The sequence below is a fragment of the Chrysemys picta genome, chromosome 13 (genome assembly GCF_011386835.1).
Source record: "Chrysemys picta bellii isolate R12L10 chromosome 13, ASM1138683v2, whole genome shotgun sequence".
NCBI lineage: Eukaryota > Metazoa > Chordata > Testudines > Emydidae > Chrysemys > Chrysemys picta.
Window position 1 is genome coordinate 2,453,898 of NC_088803.1, and position 22,337 is coordinate 2,476,234.

Below are 22,337 nucleotides of genomic sequence, written 5' to 3' on the forward strand. Positions count from 1 at the left end.
AACCCACTCCTGGGCTGCTACAGGCCTCCACTCTACCATCTAAGCTATTGAAGGGAAGCTTATTTGCAACTGCTACTGCCAGTTCCTCCAAGTTAACCTATCCACACACAGTTTTGCAGAAGTAACATGCTGGGCCAGTAAGACAGAGGTCAATGGACTGACACAATTCTCTGCTAGCAACAGGCTCCCTTGTTTTCTTCTAGATCTTCAAGCGAGGCAGGGGCCTTCAGAGTGACAAGAGTCTGGACCCTGAGGTCAGGGACCTGCTGAGGCTGCAGACTGCTAGGAAGGTCCCCAGCACTTCTTGTTGGCTGGGCTGAAGTCAAGCGGCGCTCCCATGTGGGGTAAGTGCCTCATCTCATGGCCTGAAGCATTGGTGTTTCTTTGTCCCCTTTTCCGACCCAGAGAGGCAGGCAGCTGCTGCAGGGGCATGCAAGCGAGACTCTCAGGATATCGGTCAGCTAGGTGTGGCTGGCAGGGGAAAGAGCCAAGCCTTCCATCTCAGCCTAGCATTGGCCCACATTGCTCTGCGCTCGGCCAGCCATGGCGGGCGGGACTGTGGCTGCAGCTCAAGCTTGGGCTACATGGCCATGCTTCGCTGGCAGGGTACGCCACAGGCAAAGGCCTGGGTACAGTCTACATAGTAGCGGGCAGGAAGGAAGGTGGAGTCTGCGCATCTTGTGGGTTTCTCCCTCACTACTCAGGCGGAGGCAGGAGGGGAACAACAAGGGCTTGGCTGAAGATTTTGAGCCTGGACTGGAGGATTAAGCCTGAGGCCCTGACGTTGCTGCTCGGACATAGAGTTTTGTGGTGCTGCCCCCATTATCCCCCATCCACTAGGTCAACACTTTGAAGCCAAGGGGACTGGCTTGGAAGCAGCAAAATGGGGCATTTGCGGTAGCCAGCAATTCTCAAGGAGCATCCGACATGTATGTGAGTGCTGTTCCCCTCTGGGCGTGTCCCAGCTTTGTTTTGGTTTGTCAGCACGAAAAGGGGTTTGTTTATGAATCTGACAGTTTTCAAAATCTAACCTTAACTGCTGTGTCAGGATACAGGGTGGATAAGCCTGATTTATCTGCACTGGATTATTGCAATCTGAGGCCTCTCCATCCTTTCTGGTTACACAGACCAGTTTGTACCCTGAATTAGATGTGACTCAGCATGCCCACCATTTCTCAGCCCATTTCTCAGGTGTAGCTGTGGACCCCAACAAGTGTGCCTGCTATGTAAAAGTTTTGGGGTCTCCAATTGTTGACTGGGAAAGACCCCCCCCACCCAATGATTCCCATTACATTCCTAGTCGACAAACCCACTCCTCTCAGCTCCAGTTTTTCAAAGAGTGATGACTGGAGATAGGTTTATCTTCCAGAAATGCTTTTTCTGCCTCAAGACATAATGCAATTGCAAATGAAAAGGATTCTTGTTTACTAATCACAGGGTTTTTTTATTCAAAGAAAAACTGTAGGGAGAAACCTCAACATTACTGAAAAGCTGATATTAAGAAAATGTCAGTTTTTTTGGAGGAGACGAATTACAAACTTGTTTGCACTTTATTAAATATGAAAATATAGTTATAAGAATGTTACAGCCAAAATGTCCAAAATATTACAATATCTAGTATATCTGGTTTTGTTGCAAAATGTTAAAACTAACCAATTTCAAGAGGATTCTATCATTGTCGCCCAAGCACACCCAAATATAAAAGTTTAATGCCCTCAATGTGTTTGCTTAGACCTGAATTTAAACTTCATTTGGGTTTCATTTTATACTATCTTCATTTGTTATGTTATGTTAAAAAGACATAGTGGTTGTTAAAGCTTGTGCTTTCAAACAGTTAACAAAAGTTGAGTTGCTATCACAGGGAAATTAAGAAACTTGGGTACTTATTCTGTTACTAACTCATTTGCTAATGTAAGCAGAGTCAGGATGAGCTCTACCCTGACATCTGGTGGTGAATTATGGTGAGGGTGGAAAAGAATTTATTTTTTGCATAGGCACACCCACTCGCCTAGCCTGGGACAACAGCAACTGAAAGTGGTTACTTTGGCTGGTGTGGGATCCCCAGTTTCTCTGTTATTGGGGCAGGAAGAATAAAGTGTTGTTACCCTGATTCTGTGAATCAAGGCCAGTGGAACTGTTGTATGACAGAGAGACTCACCATTAACTAAGTAGCACTCGCTAGACAAGGGGCATGGGTTACAAAACCCAGTGAATTGAGAGAGGTTAGGTATTTGTATCTGATGGTATGGGCATCTTGTGAGGGCCTGAAACACCAGTTGTACCTCTCCCTCCACTGTTGAATAGCATAGTGTGATGATGCTGTTTTGGTGAGACCCAACTGAGAGTACCAATTCAGGACAAATTGCTAAAACAGGGCAATTACAGCTCAAGGCTGGGGTTTCTCCACCTCTAAGGCAAAACAAACCAGCCAGACAAAGAGGACTTCAGTCTCACCCTACTGGCTAACCACAAGTCACAAAAACAATTCCCTTAGACACTCCAGTTTCCCAATATCACCACCAGTGCCACTTGTTATGGGGACAAATGGTTATGAAAACCAATATCCCAATATACACAAAAAAGGTTCTCTTGATCCCAAAGAACCAAGCCCCAGACCCAGGTCAATATACAAATCAGATCTTTCCCACAAATCACGCTGTTGCCAATCCTTTAGAATCTAAAATCTAAAGGTTTATTCATAAAAGGAAAAAGATAGAGATGAGAGTTAGAATTGGTTAAATGGAATCAATTACATACAGTAATGGCAAAGTTCTTGGTTCAGGCTTGCAGCAGCGATAGAATAAACTGCAGGTTCAAATCAAGTCTCTGGAATACATCCCCCGCTGGGATGGGTCATCAGTCCTTTGTTCAGAGCTTCAGTTTGTAGCAAAGTCCCTCCAGAGGTATGAAGCAGGATTGAAGACAAAATGGAGATGAGGCATCAGCCTTATATAGTCTTTTCCAGGTGTAAGAACACCTCTTTGTTCTTACTGTGGAAAATTACAGCAAGATGGAGTTTGGAGTTACATGGGCCAGTTCCTGCATACTTTGCTGAATCTCAAGGCATATTTGCCTTCTCTCAATGGGGCCATTGTATAGCTGATGGTCCTTAATGGGCCATCAAGCAGGCTAGGCAGAGCTAATCCCCGCTTGTCTCGGATGTCACCCAGAAGCATAGCATAAGTTTGCCATACAGACAGTATAGAGCCAATATTCATAACTTCAACTACAAAACTGATACACACATATAGACAGAATAATCATAACCAGCAAACCATAACCTTGTCTTAGACAGCCCATTTGACCCCCTTTATACAAGATGTGGGTGCCACTACAGGACCTTGGTTGCAACAATGATCTATATGGTCCCAGTTTATGTCAATAACGTCACACAGAGCTAATTTGCTTCCATTAAGAGTCTAATTACAGGTGGCAATACTGAGTTTACTTTGGGCTAATAGTGTACTAGCACTGGGGCTCCCCTACTGCAAGCTGACATCACTATGAGCTGAGATCACTGAGTGCTGTGTTAACTAGTGCGGGAGCCTGAAGATTTATTGCTGAGCAGAGCAGTTTGTGGGACAGTTGGTGCAGCCCATGGGAAAGCGAGCGAGCGGAGCTGTTTGTGGGATGGTTGGAGTGATGCGGAGTGGAGTGGCTCGTGGTGAAGGCTGCCACAGAAACCCATGGAAAGGCGGGGCAGTTGGCCTCAGACCACATACGGTGCCCCTTAATACCCTGCGTGCCCCCTTTCTCCCCCGCATTTCCATCCAGGTTGGGGGGGGGGGGGAAGACTCTGCAGATAAACTTTTGAACTCTGGGGCAGTACTGACCAGGGACAGAGACTTTTGGGTGATTTTTGGGTTGCTGGACTCAAGAGACTTTTGGGGTGTTTGGGACTTTGGGGGTGGGTCTTTTGCTCATGGTTTGTGCTATGAATCCTGTTTGTGGTGTTTTCCCAATTTAATGCTGATGTCGTTTACCTCATGTTAATAAACATTTTCCATTACACTCAGACTCCATGCTTACGAGAGGGGAAGTATTGCCTCTTAGTGGCGCCAAGGGGAGTGGTGTGTAATTGTCCCAGGTCACTGGGTGGGGGCTTGAGCCGGTTTTGCATTGCGTTATTGAAACGGAACCCCTAGATACAGAACCCGGCCCTTGTTGCTGCCAACTCAGAGGGGCAGAAGGGTTACACTAAAACAGAACACTCAGTAGGGGAGAGCGGGATGTGGTGGAATCTTCTTCATCGGAGGTTTTTAAGGTCAGGCTTGACAAAGCCCTGGCTGGGATGATTTAGTTGGGGTTGGTCTTGCTTTGAGCAGGGGGTTGGACTAGATACCTCCTGAGGTCCCTTCTGACCCTGATATTCTATGATTCTGTGATTCTAAGATGAATTTTCATACCTGGTTCAAGCCTTACACAGACTTGCTGCTCCATCCCTGAAGCCCCAAGAACAACAGACAAAGAGAAAGTTTCTTTCCCAATTTTAAAAAGTTCTACCTTCCAATTGGCTCTTTTGGTCAGGTGCCCACTTCCTTTTCTTTACCTGTGGGCTTGTTAACCCTTTACATGTAAAGCAAGCAGAGAACAGACCAAGAGGGATTTTACAGCTAACTGGCTGGCTGGGTGTCCACAATTCATTGGGAAAGAATCACAGAGTGGCTCGGCATACTGCAGCACAAAGGACTAGGAGATGCACCCCCAGAAGTCCTAGCATCACACATAGATGAGCTCAACACCCGCGAGGACGCAGTAAATTGGGTCAGGCTGCTCACACCAGACATAGGCTGACCTGGGTGCTCAAACCTGGGTGAGTCACCTGAGTTAACTCAGCAGTGAAGACATCTCCTGGGAGAGATAGAATCATAGCAGATTAGAGTTGGAAGAGACCTCAAGAGGTCATCTAGTCCAACTCCCTGCTCAAAGCAGGACCAATCCCCAACTAAATCAGCCCAGCCAGGGCTTTGTCAAGCCAGGCCTTAAAAACCTCTAAGGAAGGAGATTCCACCATCTCCCTAGATAACCCATTCCAGTGCTTCACCACCCTCCTAGAGAAATAGTTTTTCCTATCATGGACTCTCCAGCGGGGTTCAAGCCCCTGATGGAGGATCAGCAGACCCGTTTAACAAGAATGAGAGTAGAGCGGCAGTTTTCAGCCGAACAGACGCCACTCCACCGAACATTCTTGCCTTTCCCATTGAGCTTGACATAATAACATTTGCTGTGCCACCAGCCTCCCTGATAAATTTCTGCACAATTTGCGGTACTGGATAGGTCCTGATCATTGTCATAGGTAGAAAACTTCATGTTGTCATGCACGACGTCTTCCTTAGTGAACAAATCCTTTCCAGCTCCCGTGTACCTGCCCAGCCGCAAGGCATAGCCACGTGACTCTGTATCTACACTGAAGGTGTCATATTCAGCATAGTGAGTATTGTTGGATGCATCCTGTACTACAAAGCGGACCTTGTAGGCTCCCTGGATTGTGAGCAGAGAGATGTACTCATTCCCCAGCCAGTAATCATTCTGCACATCACCAAAGCCATACTTGTAGTTTGCCCAGGAATCATTCCACTCAAGTTCTGTGTTGTAAGAATTTCTCTGGACAACCGTCCAGACTTGTCCTTTGGTGTCCATGTTGCACCACACCACCAGCGGGGGAGAGCCTGCCGGCTGGATGACATAGACTCCACTGCTGCTGTTCTTGGGGATACTGTCACAGTCTCTGGGGAACCCTGAAATACAGTGCACAGAAGAGTCACAGAGGTCACTGTCATATCAATGGGGCCTTTCCCTGCAGAACAGTTTGTAGTGTTTTGTCCAGTCCATTTTTAAATGTCTCAGCTGATGGGGTTTCTACCTCATACAGGATCTTGGGAGATTATTTCACAGCCGCATTTATTCCACCTTTAAGGAGACATTCCTCATATTCTTCTTACATTTTCCTTTCCTTAACTTTTTCCTCATTACTCCTGGGTTCATGCTACCCTCATTTCTTCCTAGATAGTCTTTCCCCCTTGTCAGGGCTGAAACCTCACTCTGTCACTCCGAGTGCAGGAGGTGGGGGCCCGCAAGGATTCTGAAAATTAATACTGGCCACTCCAGGCTTGTATACACTCCCAAGGTTACAGCTTCTCTCTGACCTTGGCTTGGTAAAGGCTGCCACCACCCAAATGCAAAAAAAATCCCTTTGAACCCAGGAAGGAGCACTTGGGAATTCATCCCTGTTGGGTACCCTCAAGCCCTTTCACTTCCCCTCCGGGGAAGAGATTAGAAAGAAAACAAAGAAAATGAGCAGTTAATCAAACAACATGCACAAACCTCTTAGCACACCAAAAATCCAATCCTGTTATTAAAAAAGATAAAAAGGAAAAAAATACATCTGGAATTTAGGCTTTTTGTTAGCTCTTAAAAGAAACGATTACAAAAATTCAGCACCCAAAATAGCTTTCTTGGGGGTTCAGCTTAAAGGTTACAAGCAAACAAAAAGCATCTGGGGTTAGCACAGAGGAGTCCACAAGCATTAAAATATAAACAGAACTAAACCTGATCTGGTCTAGCTAAACATGCTGATCTACTTACCCATGTGGAGTTCAGATACGTCGTTCTAGGCAGGATCCGATGATTTATGATCATACCTGGCTTAAAGCTGCTTACAGCATTGTTGCTCTGTCCCGCCAGCCCAGCGAGAACAACAGAGAGACAAAGGGAAAGCTTTCCCCCCATTTTAAAAAGTTCTAGCCTTCCCATTGGCTCTTTGGGTCAGGTGCCCACTCGCTTTTCTTTGTCTGGGGACTTTTTAACCCTTTACAGGTAAAGAGGCAGCCACCAAGAGGGACTTTATAGCTAACTGGCTGGCTGGGTGTCCATAAAAGGGAGCTCTACCCCCCCCCCTTATTTATCACACTTCTCCTTTGTGTTTAGACTCCTCCAATCCTTGTAGATACCCCCACCTTATGTCCCCCTTTAGTCATACTATCCACATTTTGATCTTTTGACCATCTCATAAATCAGTTCCCACAACTCGCTAATCATTGCTGTCCTCTTTCCTAGTTTCATAGTTGCATAGAGTTTAAGGCCAGAAGGAACCATGCAATCATGTAGTGTGACCTCCTGTGTATCACAGGCTATTACAGTTCACCTGATCCCTCTATGTTAAGCCCGAAGATTTCAGTTAGACGAAAGCATTTCAGTCCCCAGGAAATTAAACTGTGTGCCACAGGCAGAGAACAGGAGACACTGAGGTGCCACTAGTGCCCGAGGTGTCTGCAATGGCAGGGAATTGATTAGGAGAGATGTGCCCAGATGATCCCAGATGATGATCCACACTCCATGAACATAAGAACAGCCAGACTGGGTCAGACCAAAGGTCCATCTAGCCCAGCGTCCTGTCTCCCGAGAGTGGCCAATGCCAGGTGCCCCAGAGGGAATGAACAGAACAGGGAATCACCGAGTGATCCATCCCATCGCCCATTCCCAGCTTCTGGCAAACAGAGGCTAGGGACACCATCCCTGCCGATGCTGCAGTGGAAGGAGAACCCCTGCCCCCAAGATCCCAGCCAATCTGATCTGGGGAAAATGCCTTCCTGACGCCACACCTGGCAATCAGTTAGACCCTGAGCATGTGAGCAAGACACACTAGTCAGGCATCTTGGGACTGGATTCTTTGCACCACCTCCAAGCACTACGCCACCCCATCTGGTGTGCTGTCCCCAGCTGCAGACAGTGTCTGGTGCTTCAGAGGAAGCCAAAACAAACAAACAAAAACCCAAATCCCAGAACACATCTAGCCAGCTGTGCTAAAACTTCCTTCCTGACTCCTGCGGCTGACTGGCTGAAGCCTTGAAAGTATGAGATTGGATTATAGTCACTATAGTCTCTAAATTCCGGACAGTTGCTCTCTGCCTCTTTTTGGTATTGAAATGGAACAAAATTCCAGGGTCAGTTTCATCAGAGTCAGTTAGAGAGGAACCGTTTTGCTCCAGGCAGTGCTGCTTCTGTCTACAAGGTTGAGTGGCCAGCTGAGGGGACCCCCCCACTTCCCCCCCCCCACACACACACTTCCGGGAAGTTGGGATCCAGAGCAACTTGTTTCCTCCCCCACTGAATGGCCAGCACGGCAGGGGCACAATGTAGCCCTTAGATGTGAATGGCTGAAGGTGGTCAGCCAACTGAGTACAGGGCACTCTGTGGTGCCCATTTAGGTTTTCTGTGGGATTTGCAGACCTCGTTTTGGTTCTGTATTAGAGAGGACAGATGACTTTGAGGTTAAGGCTCTGGAGGCTAAAGATCTTGGGAGATCTGGATCCAATTTCTGGCTCTGACCCCAGCGTCCCGCAAGACCTTGGGCAGGTCGTTAAATCGCTGCACCTCAGTTCTGTGTCTGTCAAGTGGGGATAATCTCTCCCCTTTGCCTCACCATCTGTCTGTCCTGTCTAAAACGCTTCAGGGCAGGGACCTGTATGTGCAGCGCCCAGCACAATGGGGTTCCTATTGTTGTGTATTTAGTTGTCATGGTTTTTGTTCCTATGGCAACTGAGTTAGATTATTAGGGGATAGCCAGTCAGTTCCAACTGGCTGACCAGGTCAGTGAGTGTCTGTAAATAAATGGTTGCTTTGTAAGCTTGCTGCTCTCTGGTCTCAAGTGATTTCTTCCGAAACCTGCTGCCCCCAAGGATATGACAAAGTGGCGACGAGGGCGGGATTCCTGTGCTGCCCCAGCATCAGAAAGAAGTAGAAGTCAAGGTAAAGAAAAAGAAAAACCCTACCAAACTCCTTTAGCTGTTGCTTGTTGGCACTGACTGTGAAACTGAAACTAAAACCATGGCTACACTTACAGGGACACTGGACCCTTTTGATGAGAATATCGGGCAGTGGCAGGTGTATACTGAGCGTTTTGAGCTTTTGGTTATTGCAAATGACATTACAGAAGCAAAGAAGGTGCCAGTATTCTTAAGTGTTGTAGGGGCTAAAACCTACTCCCGGCTACACAGCTTACTACACCCTGTTAAGCCTGAGACCAAATCTTACAGTGACATTGTGGAAATCTTGGGGTCCCATTTCCCCCCAAAACCACTGGTAATTGCCAAAAGATATAGGTTCCACAAAAGAGAACAAAAAGAAGATGAAACAGTTGTACAATTTGTAGTAACTTTGAGAAAGCTTGCGGAACACTGTGAATTTAAGGAGATGTTAAATGATGCCCTGCGTGACAGGTTAGTGTGTGACCTACACAGTGAAGCTATATGGAAGCGCCTATTGACAAAGGCTCAGCTTACCTTGCAGAAGGCTGTTGATATTGCTGTCTCCATGGAACTGGCTACAAAGGAGGTACAATACATCAGTGCATCCCCTAGGGTGCATAAAATGTCACAAGAACCTACCCACAAAACTGTGGGGAGTCAGGAATGTAACCGCTGTGGTAAGCCGGGTTACCAGGCATCAGAATGCTGGTGTAAGGACCGGGTGTGTCGACACTGTGGCAAAAAGGGACACATTGAGTGTGCCTGTAAACAAAAGAAAAAGAGGCCTGTGGTCTGGCCGACCAAAAGGGGAACCCTGCATACCCTAGAGCAGACCCAGGATGACCAAGGTGAAACCTCATCGCAAGAAGAAGTGCCACTGCACGTTTTGTCTTTGGCAGTGGGCTCACATGAATACTGGGTAACCCCGTTGTTGGATGGCACACCTATACGCATGGAACTGGACACCGGTGCAGCCGTCTCGCTGGTCTCCAAGACTGTGTATAAAGAAAAGCTACAGCATCTTCCGTTTAAGGCAACAAAAACTGAAGACGTATACAGGAGAAGCTGTGCCCATGTTGGGCACTACTGATGTTAAGGTGGAGCTCAATGGACAGGCTGCTAAGTTGCCACTGTTTGTGGTGAGAGGTAATTACCCAGCCTGAATGGGTAGGTCTTGGCTTGGGAAGATCCAGGTGAATTGGGCAGAAGTGCACCGAGTGACTAAAGAAGAAACCGGTCTGACCACTATACTAAGGAAACATGCTGCTGTTTTTGGAGAGGATCTGGGAAGTATGAAGGGAATCACTGTGACATTGAACATTAAACCTGATAGTCCACCAAAATATCTGAAAGCCAGAACTGTGCCATATGCCATCAGGCCAAGGTTGAAGCGGACCTGGAGCGCCCGATCACAAATGGAGTCCTAATACCAGTTACCCATATCCCATGGGCCACTCCTATCATTCCAATAGTGAAGAAAGATGGCTCCCTCCGGATTTGCGGTGATTTTAAAGTCACTGTCAACCTGGTGTTATGTGCAGAGCAATACCCGCTTCCCCGCATCGATGACCTCTTCGCGGGCCTGGCTGGGGGACAAAAGTTCAGTAAGATTGATATGAGTCAAGCATATTTACAGGTGCACGTCGATGAAAAGTCTCAAGAGCTGTTGACGATTGTGACTCATAAGGGGCTTTATCGATACTGTCGCCTACCCTTCAGAATAACATCTGCTCCCGCCCTGTTCCAGAGGGCTATGGACCAGATCTTGTGTGGCTTGTCAGGAGTCCAGTGCTATCTGGATGACATCCTGGTCACTGGAAGGAATGAGGAGGATCACCTAAAGAATTTAGAGGCTACCCTACAAAGACTGGAAGAGCATGGCCTACAAGTCCGCAGAGACAATTGTGAATTCTTCCAGCCCTCTGTTGAATATTTAGGACACATCATTGATGCTGCAGGTCTTCATAAGGCCCCTGCAAAAGTTAAGGCTTTTGTGGAGGCTCCCCCACCACGAAATGTTAGCCAGCTGCGCTCGTTTCCAGGACTACTGAACTATTATGGAAAGTTCATCTCACAGTTAGCCACACGGCTAAAACCACTTCACGAACTCCTTGGGAAGAACAAGACCTGGAAGTGGACTGAAGCCTGTAATGTTGCATTTAACAAAGCTAAGGATGCATTGCTAAATTCTGAAGTTCTAACACACTTTGATCCATCCTTACCCCTACAATTGGTCTGCGATGTGTCCCCTTATGGAGTGGGAGCAGTCGTGTCACACATTATGCCTTCGGGAGAAGAGAGACCTATTGCTTTTGCTTCACGCACTCTAAGCAAAGCAGAAACTAACTATGCCCAAATCGAACGTGAGGCATTGGGAATCATTTTTGGAATTCGGAAGTTTCATCAGTACCTGTTTGGGTGGAAGTTTACTTTTCTCACAGACCATCAACCTCTGACATCAATTTTTGGACCCTACACAGGCATTCCCCCATTAGCTGCTAGTCGTATGCAACGTTGGGCATTGTTACTTTCAGCGCACACATATGAAATTAAATATCGGAAATCCACTCTGCACGGCAATGTCGATGGTCTCTCAAGGCTGCCTTTGCCAGTCAAACATCAAGATAGTGCCCAAAAGGAAATCTTCTACTTTGAACAGGTAGAGAATACACCCATCACTGCTACTCAGATAAAGAAGGCAACTCACGTTGACCCAGTATTGTCCCAAGTTATGGACCTAGTGATGCATGGAAAATCTCAACACACCTCTCCGGTCTCACCCGACCTTGTTACCTACATGTCCAGGAGGACGGAGTTATCAATCCAATCTGGTTGGTTGTTGTGGGGGAGATGTGTCATTATCCCACCACCACTGAGATCACAGATGTTAGAACAGTTACATTCCGGTCACTGTGGAACAGTGCGCATGAAGGAAATTGCACAAAGCTATTTTTGGTGGCCTGGATTGGACAGTGCTATTGAAGAGAAGGCAATAACTTGTATGTCATGTCAGGGTGTGAGGAATGCACCCCAGTGGGCACCCCTACACCCATGGGACTGGCCTGAAAACCCGTGGCAACGTATTCACGTTGACTTCGCTGGGCCCCTTGAAGGAAGCAAGTTCTTGGTGGTGGTAGATGCCCATTCTAAATGGCCAGAAGTCTCTATAATGCAGTCCACTACTGCAGAGCGTACTATCCAAAAACTACGGGGACTCTAGTCATTTCGGTCTGCCAGAACAACTTGTGAGTGACAACAGACCGCAGTTCATCTCTCAGGAGTTTCAAAATTTTATGAAGGCAAATGGGATACACCACATCACTTCAGCACCATATCATCCATCCACCAATGGATTAGCTGAAAGATTTGTGCAGACAATGAAACAAGCTTTGAAGTCGGCACGGAGACAATTATCCATTCCAAAGCATCTGGATACTCAGGGGAGGCGCGGGGGGGGGGGGAGCAGGTGGGGCCCGGACCCTCAATATTGCTGGACTCCAGGAGGAGGAGTCAGAGAGGGAGAAAAGGCTCCATTTTCTTGCGGGTATGCTACTGCACCCGGCCCGTACCAGCTTACTTTCACCTCTGGATTCATGTCAGTGTATTTCCTTGGGGATGATTAGGAAGTGGGGATGGGCAAAGGGGTGGGGACTATGCTGAGCGTTTCCTCACAAACAGTAGATAAGGAGTGTACAGATTCCACCATTCAAGGCAGCAGTTGTTTTGATTTGGGGCTGGTAAAAACAAATGTCTGCCAAACTTGATATCATAAAAAAAAAATATTGGTATTCAAAAGTGGTTGAGCTTTTTTAGTCAAACATTCTGAAAACTTCACCTTTAGGCAGAGAACAAGCCTGGAAAATTTCAGGTGGAAAAAGTGAAGGTTTCAGAGTTATGAATGACTAAATGAAAACTCTAGGGGCTAGGATGGACACCTTCAGGAACCATCACTCTAGCGTGTCATGGCCACATCCCATTACGCTGTAACCCTAACACTCCTTGTGGAGAAGCTGGGGCATTGTATATCAACACGGCTCCATTGCTAGCTACTCTATAGCCTCCCTGACAGCAATGTTCCTTCACCTCTTGGAACCCATTAGCACCCAAAGCTCAGCAGCCTCACCACCTCTCTCTCTGTACCCTTCCTGTCACTCCCGTGCATTTGTCTTCACTCCCCATAGGGGCCACCACTTCTCACACCAAGCCCGTGGAGGGGTTGTTGGCAGCGGAGATCAGATCTGGGATCTCTGGATCTTAACTCAGGAGCAAGAATACGATTTAGTCATGGATGTCACGGATTCTGTTACTTTAACAGATTTCCGTGACTTCTTCAGCTGCAGCCAGGACTGGAGCTGTCAGCGTTGGGGGCTGCCAGCAGCCATGGCCAGGGCTGTCCCCACCCTATCTAGTGCCAGAGCTGTGCCCCCTCCCCCACCCAGTTAGACAAACTGAGACTGGAAATAAAATGTGCCTTTTTAACAATGAGGGTGATTAACCATTGGTGCAAGCTAATGAGAGATGTGGCAGGTCTCAATCCATCACTTGAAGTCTTTAAAATGAGATTGGGTGTCCAAGAGATTTGCACTAGTGCAACCAGAAGTGATTGGCTTGATGTAAGAATCCCTGGGTGACACAGTCTGGCCATCCCTTCTGGCTTTAAGATCTGTAGGGAATTTTTTTTTTTAACCAAACCTCTCCAAACCCCTGTTCTGTTCATTTCCAGCCCAGCATGAATTTCATTCCATCTAAGATATCAACCAGCCTTTTGATTGTTTCACGGCTCACCACTCTTTGTTCTGATATCTTCCAGGTTCAGGATGTCACCTTCAGAGCCATGAAAGAGCTGCACGTTGCCAGTAGGAAGTTTAACAGCAAAGGAAAGAGCGAGCAGGTACAGAACGGCAAGCGGTGCCCAGGATGGCAGTCCTGTAGAGGAGCAGACAGGAGATAGGAGTCAGATACTAAAACCTTCCCACACCGCAGAGCTTCTGACTGAACTCTCAGTACTGAGCCCATCCATATAGTCACTGGATCAACCTGGGTTCCACTGAAGAACAGAACTTTCTATATCAAAGACAGAGCTTGAAAGAGGAAAGCTGCTTTTTCCACATGCCTTAGGCCTGGACTCCCTCCTAATCCTCATTTTGGCCTTGATTCAGCAAAGTGCTTAAGGATGGGCTTAGTTCTCAGGCCTGTGGTATAGAGGAATTCAGACTTGATGGTCCAAGTTGTCCTTCTGGGCTTAAAATCTATTATTCTATGAAAAATGTTAGGAAAAGGGTGATGGGGGCATCACCAGAGACTTAAACAAAGGCCTTATCTTGACTGGGAAAAAGATTGAGTTTAGGTTGAGCTTAGTTAAGATGAGCCAGCTAGGCCAGACCTAAACGCAACCACTTTGCCTCATCAATATACACCCCAGAAGGTTACTCCATTTTCTTCTTTCCCTCACAGCCTAAAATGAGGACATGAAGAAAGCCTCCTACAATTCGTGATCAACCCGGATACTGGGGAGAGCCATAGCGGAATCCCAAGTTGCCGGGTCTCTTTGACAGGTTGCAACCTTCTTCATCCTGGCAAAGACCTTCCGTTCATTCTGTGATGCTGTCAGGGGTTTACAATGCCGTATAAGTAAGTGATTAAACTGATGCTTTATTGTTTTCTTTTTATTTCACCTTTACATTTCTAAGAGCCCTGTTTGCAGAATTCTGTAGCCATTTTGCTCTGAGAGTTGCTTCTGCCTGTCCTAGATAAAACTCACACACACCCATTGTGCTCCTTCATGGTGACTTCACTGTTGTTCTTTCTGACCAATATTTTTCTTAATCTAACTAAAGTCATTTTAGACTGAAAGTACTTGCTGTGTATGGAAACAAACATATATCTCTGCACATTGACAGGAGCTTCTGTTTGACACTGTTAGATTTTAACTGAGCATTCAAGTTAATGGCAACAAGTTCTCAGCACAATAGCATGGAGTAAACTAGGAAAGACTAGCAGATGCTTCCACCCACACATTCAGTTATGCAGCCATGAAACAAAGAGATCAGCTCAACTCACCCATTCTGAGATGGTGTTACTGAGCAGCTGATATGGTGTTAGAAACCTTGAAAGTCCTCTTCGGCTTTCAAACTCAGGGCTGAGGATTCATCCATTTATACAAGAAACTCCACAACCAATTTATCATTGTTTAATCATTAATCAATCATCAACAATTTAACTCCATGTTATACAATTTTATCACACGGCCCTGAATCCTGCTTCAGGGTAACATAAGGTATTTTTCCTGATTCCCTCAGCAGAAATGATAAATCTAAAGAAGGCATCTCAAGGCCACTCATAAAACCCACAAGTGGCAGCTCTCTCACACTTTGTTTGTCCCTGACAATTATTTGCAAACACAATGAATAGAAATGGAAAGGACCAGCAGCAACCCCTGTTACCTAGCAGCTGTGTGTTCTTGGGGAACCAGGGTGCAGTACCCAGCCTGTCTGACTCATGAAAGCCCTCCCTCTGCTTGAACCAAAACCAATCAGAAAAAAGACTTATAAAAAGCAATGAAAAGGCTGTGGGAGAAACACCTAAACCCCTTGGATAAGGGTGACAGGATTAAGGAAACTCCTGTAGCCCCATTTGCATTGAAGGTGGGACAAGGAGGCATCTTCATTAGCATACAGAATGGAGAACAGAGATTCCAAGGCAAGAACCGCACAGAACTCTGGGACCAGAGAAGCAGGGAAGCAGTGCATGATGGGGGATCTCTGCTCCAAATGTTAATGAACCCATACCTGCACCCACCCAGCAGTAGTTATCAGACCAATTCTAGTAATAAATCCTTTATTGATATCCAAAATACTGAAGCTCCCTAATTGCATTGTGGGCTCCCTCCAAGGAACACCGCTCAAAGCCAGGAATGATCAGCTCACATGTCTAGCCTGAACAAAACAACTTTGGTAAACTCCCTTGTTTACACATAAACAAATCTAGTGTTCTCCCTTGATTTAGATTTCCAGAAAGCCTTTGACAAGGTCCCTCACCAAAAGGCTCTTATGTAAATTAAGTTGTCCTGGGATAAGAGGGAAGATCCTTTCATGGATTGAGAACTGGTTAAAAGACAGGGAACAAAGGGTAGGAATAAATGGTAAATTCTCAGAAAGGAGAGGAGTAACTAGTGGTGTTCCCCAAGGGTCAGTCCTAGGACCAATCCTATTCAACTTATTCATAAATGATCTGGAAAAAGGGGTAAACAGTGAGGCGACAAAATTTGCAGATGATACTAAACTGCTCAAGATAGTTAAGACCAAAGCAGACTGTGAAGAACTTCAAGAAGATCTCACAAAACTAAGTGATTGGGCAAAAAAATGGCAAATGAAATTTAATGTGGATAAATGTAAAGTAATGCACATTGGAAAAAAATAACCCCAATTATACATACAATATGACGGGGGCTAATTTAGCTACAACTAATCAGGAAAGAGATCTTGGAGTCATCCTGGATAGTTCTCTGAAGACGTCCACGCAGTGTGCAGCGGCGGTCAAAAAAGCAAACAGGATGTTAGGAATAATTTAAAAAGGGATACAGAAAAAGATGGAGAATATCTTTATTGCCCTTATATAAATCTTGAACACTGCGTACAGATGTGGTCTCCTCATCTCAAAAAAGATACACTGGCATTAGTAAAGGTTCAGAGAAGGGCAACTAAAATGATTAGGGGTTTGGAATGGGTCCTATATGAGGAGAGATTGGGGGATTTTCAGCTTGGAAAAGAGGAGACTAAGAGGGGATATGATAGAGGTATATAAAATCATGAGTGGTGTGGAGAAAGTGAATATGGAAAAGTTATTTACTTGCTCCCGTAATATAAGAACTAGGGGCCACCAAATGAAATTAATGGACAGCAGGTTTAAAACAAATAAAAGGAAGTTCTTCTTCACACAGTCAACCTTTGGAACTCCTTGCCTGAGGAGGTTGTGAAGGCTAGGACTATAATAGGGTTTAAAAGAGAACTAGATAAATTCATGGAGGTTAAGTCCATTAATGGCTATTAGCCAGGATGTGTAAGGAATGGTGTCCCTACCCTCTGTTTGTCAGAGGGTGGAGATGGATGGCAGGAGAGAGATCACTTGATCGTTACCTTTTAGGTTCACTCCCTCTGGGGCACCTGGCATTGGCCACTGTTGGAAGACAGGACACTGGGCTGGATGGACCTTTGGTCTGACGCAGTATGGCCATTCTTATGTTCTTGAACCACTGTTGTTTCTCTACAAAAAAAAAAAAAACCCTACCCATGCTCAAGTAAGTGCTCTGATGCCTGGATCCAAGGTCTGCATCAGTTCCATTGGGATTCATCTTCTCCTGACTGATCGTGCTGGGGCTCTGCCTGTCTCCAGCACTCCGGACCCTAAGCTACCACCACCACCTGGGACCCCCCGATCAATTCAAGCTTCACAGAGTGGTGTGGTGAGAACCCAGCTCTCTCTCTCTCTCTAGGGTCTCAACTGATCCTGACTTGTGGGATCAGTTATAGTTTTCTAAACCTGACTTTTATAATCAAATTTAAGTTAGATTTAAAATTATAACTGTTTTGTTTGTTCGGCTCCCCTATGGTTATTACCTGGCAATAAATAATTTTCATGGTTAAGCTGGTTGCTTCTCTCTCTCTCTCCCGCCCCCTAATGGGTGGTTTTATTTTTGGTTTCCTCATTCGCTCTGCAGCAACTCTCCTCGTACCTAAGCTAAAAGATCCCTGCAGCGCCCAAAAATCCTGTGGGGTTTGGTCATCAAGTGGGTTACTGCCAGAACAATTGTAGTGTGAAAATGGGGATAGGGATGTGCTGAGTCCAGAGACATATAAGGGGTCAGGTAACCCTAATAAATGAGCATACCCCAAAGTAATGGGCAAAGCTGGTAAAACCTCAACAAAAGGTGACTGTAGTGGGGCGGCTGCCCCACTCCCTGAGAGTATGGGCTGCGGCAGGCCAGTGAGCCTGCACAGACGCACAGCCAATGGGAGAAGGGCTTATTGGGAGCCAATCAGAGCCCAGATTGGAGGCAGCCAATCAGGGCCAGGCTCAGCCCTATAAGAAGGCTGCTCAGGGAGATAGCAGTCAATCTGTCCCAGGCCTTTGACAGGGGAAGGTCTGTCTCCAGAGCAGGGAGATTAGCACCGCGGACAGCGCAGTGCTGGCCAGGCTCAGGGAGCAGAGGGGAGCTCTAGCCTGAGGCCTGCCAGGCTGCAGGCCCTGAAGGGAAGGGCCTAGCGGGTGCAAGGGGCCGTAGGGGAAGCGGCCCAGGAAAGCGGACAGATGAGGGGAGAGAAGAAGGACAGCGAGGCTGCCGCCAGAAGGTCCCTGGGTCGGGACCCAGAGAAGAGGTTGGGCCTGGGACCTCCCCTTCCCCCCTTGCAGTACACCCAGCCATTGGCTGTAGGGAGCGGCCATTATAGACCACGCCATATCCCTGATAGGAGGGATTAGACTTTGGGATGTGTGGTTGACCACAGTGGCTGGACATAGAGACTGCTGATTGACACCCCCCCGCCCCCTGGAAGGGGATGCGGAAGGACTGAGGGGCACTGCCAGAGGGCAGTGGTCCTGAAGAGGACGCTGCGAGTTGGTGAGTGACGTGGGCTCAGAAGCCAACCGAGGGCAAGACAACGGGCAGGATACCACCAAGAGGGGACGCTCCACTGGACTGAGCTAATTCCTGGAGTAACCAGTAGGAGGCGCCGTGGTGGTGAGTCCCAACCTTGTTATAGTGACCAATGACCAGGGCTCTTACAAGAAATTTGGAAGCCCCCTGTGAGAGAACCTAGGAGAGCCTCTTCCCAGTAATAATATTGCATTACCAATTTAATCAATGTATACAAATAATAACGTACAGAAATCTACAAGTAGTTATTGGCTGCAAATACCTTCAAAGCTAAACAAATAAATATATAAATTGCCTGTCATATTTACGTGGATATTTTCTGGACAGCAGGCCCCCTGCGGTGTTCCACTCCCGCGTCCTACCCTGCCACGTTCCTCCAGGACCACCCTCCTGCTCTTGGGTGTGGCCTCTCCTTAGCTGAGCTGGTTCCTCCCCTCTACCCGAAGATCCTTCAACCCAGCAGGGTATCCCAGCTGTGTCACAACCCTCTCTGCACCGTCTTGCAGGAATTCACCAAGGAGCAGTTTTAGGTACAGTAGCTGCAGCTCCTGCAGAGGTTGGTGAGTTCCAGTGAGAGAACTGGAAGTCAGGCAGCCTGGGATTATGTAGGACGGCCCAGGGATGACCCTGATGCCTTTTTGCTGACTTTTGTGTGGGTGGCTACTTGCGCCAGATGGTACAAGGGTGCCTGGGCACTACAACTAGCGCCTTACCCGACCAGTGAGGCTCAGGCGACTGAGATGGCCCTGAGAGAGCATCAAGCTGAAGACTATTGTATACTGAAGGTTGCTATTCTGGACAGGGTGGGCCTGTCAGTGGAGAAATACCACCAGCAATTTAGAGTAGCCAGATGGAACGGCATGATACATCCCTGGACTTTTGTGCAAAAATGATCTGACTGGGACAATCGATGGGTGAGGCCAGATAGGCAGGACACAGAGGCCATAATGGACTCAGTTGTTCTTGAGCAGTTTACCCAGAGCCTCTCCGAGGCTGAGAGAGTTTGGGTCTGAAGGCATCAGTCATAATCACTGGAGTCCACTGTAAAACTAATGGAGGAGTATGTGGAAGAGGGGAAGAAGGTTGAGGCACCTCAGTCTTCAAAGCACTGGAAGGGAATGCAAGGGACACACAAGGGGGCCCCTAGGGCCCACTCAGTGGTTTCTTACCAATTTGGTAGCAAAGGACATTTAAGAGAGGCTGCCTACACATGGACTGTGGGTTTCCAGAGTTCTGTGGGTGGACAGGCATAAAAGGCGAACCAGGGATAAATCCCTATCAATGTAGGCTGGAGAACCACAAGGGGCATGGTGGATTCAGCAGCCGCATGTTCCCATGTATGGAGAACCCTGGTTAGATGGTAGTGGCAGCAGAAGGGGTTGATTATAACAATCCATTATGTACACGGGGAAAATAATACTTAACCCATGGCAGTCATTCCACTGGAAGTGGGGGGGAAAGTTTAAACGGCAGATTGGGTTTTGTAAAGTCGTTGCCCTATGCAGTGATGATAGGAATGGACCAGACTCCATTTCCCTTATGTAAAAAGAGCAGAGGACAGACAGAGAGACCCCAATGGTGGGATCTGTGTAAAGAAATCTCAAATATAGGCCCTCCAGCTAATCCTCCAGGTGCAAGGTTTAAGGACCCTAGACATATAACAAGCTCAGAGAGAGTCGACGTGCTTGAAGTTTTCAGGTGTGGGGGGGAGAAGTACTTGAGAAGGGGGCAATAGATCCAGGAGTGAAAGAGATGGGACACCTATTGGAAGAGGTGGGCAGAATCTTGTTGTAAGGCCTGGAATGAAAGATATACCAAGAAGGGGGGAAAGGGTGTAGTCTGGAGCCTGGGGCAAGAGAAATGGATCCAGATATTGAATCTCTGGAGGGACAACTTACTAGAGTAGTTACAAAGCAGGGGCAAAGGAAACTAGAGGAAAGGTCCATGGGATGTGTGGGTGGAAGGCAGGAGACCCTCACTGGTGGCCCTCGGAAGGCCAGTCTGAGAGGGCCCAGGGAGCCCAAATAGAACCCCATAAAGAGGACAGAGCTCAGAGGATGAAGAAGGCCTCTCCTGGAGACAAGAAAAGGTCTAAATTGAAATAGGGCGGGGGGGGGGGGTGACAGAGGCCGATTGTAGCATCCAGGTTGCTGCAGCACAGTGAAGGTTGCAGGTTTAGTTGGAATCAACCAATCTACCACTGAGGGGGATCACTGACACTTGGTGGCAGTGTGACAATGCGGTTCTGGCGGAACCCAACTGAGAGTGCCAACTCAGGACAAATTGCTCAAATAGGGCAGTTACAGCCCAAGGCTGGGGTTTTTTCCACCTTTAAGGCAAACCAAACCAGCCAGACTAAGAGGACTTCGGTCTCATCCCACTGGCTAACCGCAAGTCTCACAAGCAATCTCCTTAGACACTCCAGTTTCCCAGTATCACCACCAGTGCCACTCGTTATGGGGACAAATGGTTATGAAAACCAATACCCCAGTAAAAGAAAAAGGTTCTCCTGATCCCAAAGGACCAAGCCCCAGACCCAGGTCAATATACAAATCAGATCTTACCCACAAATCACGCTACTGCCAATCCTTTAGAATCTAAAATCTAAAGGTTTATTCATAAAAGGAAAAAGATAGAGATGAGAGTTAGAATTGGTTAAATGGAATCAATTACATACAGTAATGGCAAAGTTCTTGGTTCAGGCTTGCAGCAGCGATGGAATAAACTGCAGGTTCAAATCAAGTCTCTGGAATACATCCCCCGCTGGGATGGGTCCTCAGTCCTTTGTTCAAAGCTTCAGCTTGTAGCAAAGTTCCTCCAGAGGTATGAAGCAGGATTGAAGACAAGATGGAGATGAGGCATCAGCCTTATATAGTCTTTTCCAGGTGTAAGAACACCTCCTTGTTCTTACTGTGGAAAATTACAGCAAAATGGAGTCTGGAGTCACATGGGCAAGTTCCTGCATACTTTGCTGAGTCTCAAGGCATATTTGCCTTCTCTCAATGGGTCCATTGTATAGCTGATGGTCCTTAATGGGCCATCAAGCAGGCTCCGCAGAGCTAACACCAGTTTGTCTGGGATGTCACCCAGTAGCATAGCATAAGTTTGAAATACAGACAGTATAGAGCCAATATTCATAACTTCAACTACAAAAGTAATACACACACATAGACAGCATAATCATAACCAGTAAACCATAATCTTCTCTTAGACACCCCATTTGACCCCCTTTATACAAGATTTGCATGCCACTACAGGACCTCGGTTGCAACAATGATCTATATGGTCCCAGATTATATCAATAACGTCACAGGCAGTCACTGGGCTAATGAGATAAATGGCACAGTAACTGGAAGGATATCCATTTGGGAGGAACAGGACATCAGGAAAGGTCAGTGTGTGAGCTTGGTGGAGGAAAGAGAGCTATGGAAGGCTCCTCCTGCTGTATACCTGGGCTCCCTCCTGCCATGTTTGGACACTGGGGATTAAAGGGGCACGTGGTGAACGAGAAACAGACTATATGTGTTTGTGACTAGTAGACCATGAAAACAGGCTAGGCAGCGCTGCTCACTGGGTAGCTGAAGAAGCATCTTGTGACAGTGCTGAACAGTCCTTCACCCTCAAAGGGGAGGTCCTCAATATTTGTTGAATATCAGAAGAGAGACTGGCAAAGCACAATTGTGAATACCTCTGCAGAGAGCTGCTGGAGACCACAGACCTACAGCTGAGTCAGATGTGTCCTAAGCTGCTTGAACATTGCGTGTGGAGACCAACTTGCCCTCTTGTATCAGGTCCTTAGCTGTCTTCTACTGTGCATCTGGGAACAGATCCAAATATGGGATGATTTCATCCCAAAAGACAAAAAGATCTCAGAACATAGAGTCTGGGCTGCATAATTCACTACCCTCATGTCCAGAGTACCACATGCGTAGATTTTC

The 22,337-nt window shown here is 47.0% G+C and overlaps 1 protein-coding gene across 1 annotated transcript; it reads right to left on the bottom strand.

The window, feature by feature from the left end:
* Window positions 1-1,554: 1,554 nt before the first annotated feature.
* LOC101944721 (fibrinogen-like protein 1-like protein) lies at window positions 1,555-15,030 on the bottom strand. The gene is made up of 3 exons (XM_042846946.2): window positions 14,808-15,030; window positions 13,533-13,673; window positions 1,555-5,738 (listed from the first exon to the last, which is right to left on the bottom strand). Exons 1-3 carry the CDS (start codon window positions 14,809-14,811, stop codon window positions 5,113-5,115), a joined length of 771 nt encoding a protein of 256 aa, XP_042702880.1. The 5' UTR covers window positions 14,812-15,030; the 3' UTR covers window positions 1,555-5,112.
* Window positions 15,031-22,337: the final 7,307 nt, after the last annotated feature.

Bases quoted from the DNA above. Each gene is read 5' to 3' on its own strand.
- LOC101944721 (XM_042846946.2), bottom strand. The intron at 5,739-13,532 runs GTGAGCCGTGAA...ACTGTATTTCAG, and splicing joins AGATATCAGAACAAAGAGTG to GGTTCCCCAGAGACTGTGAC.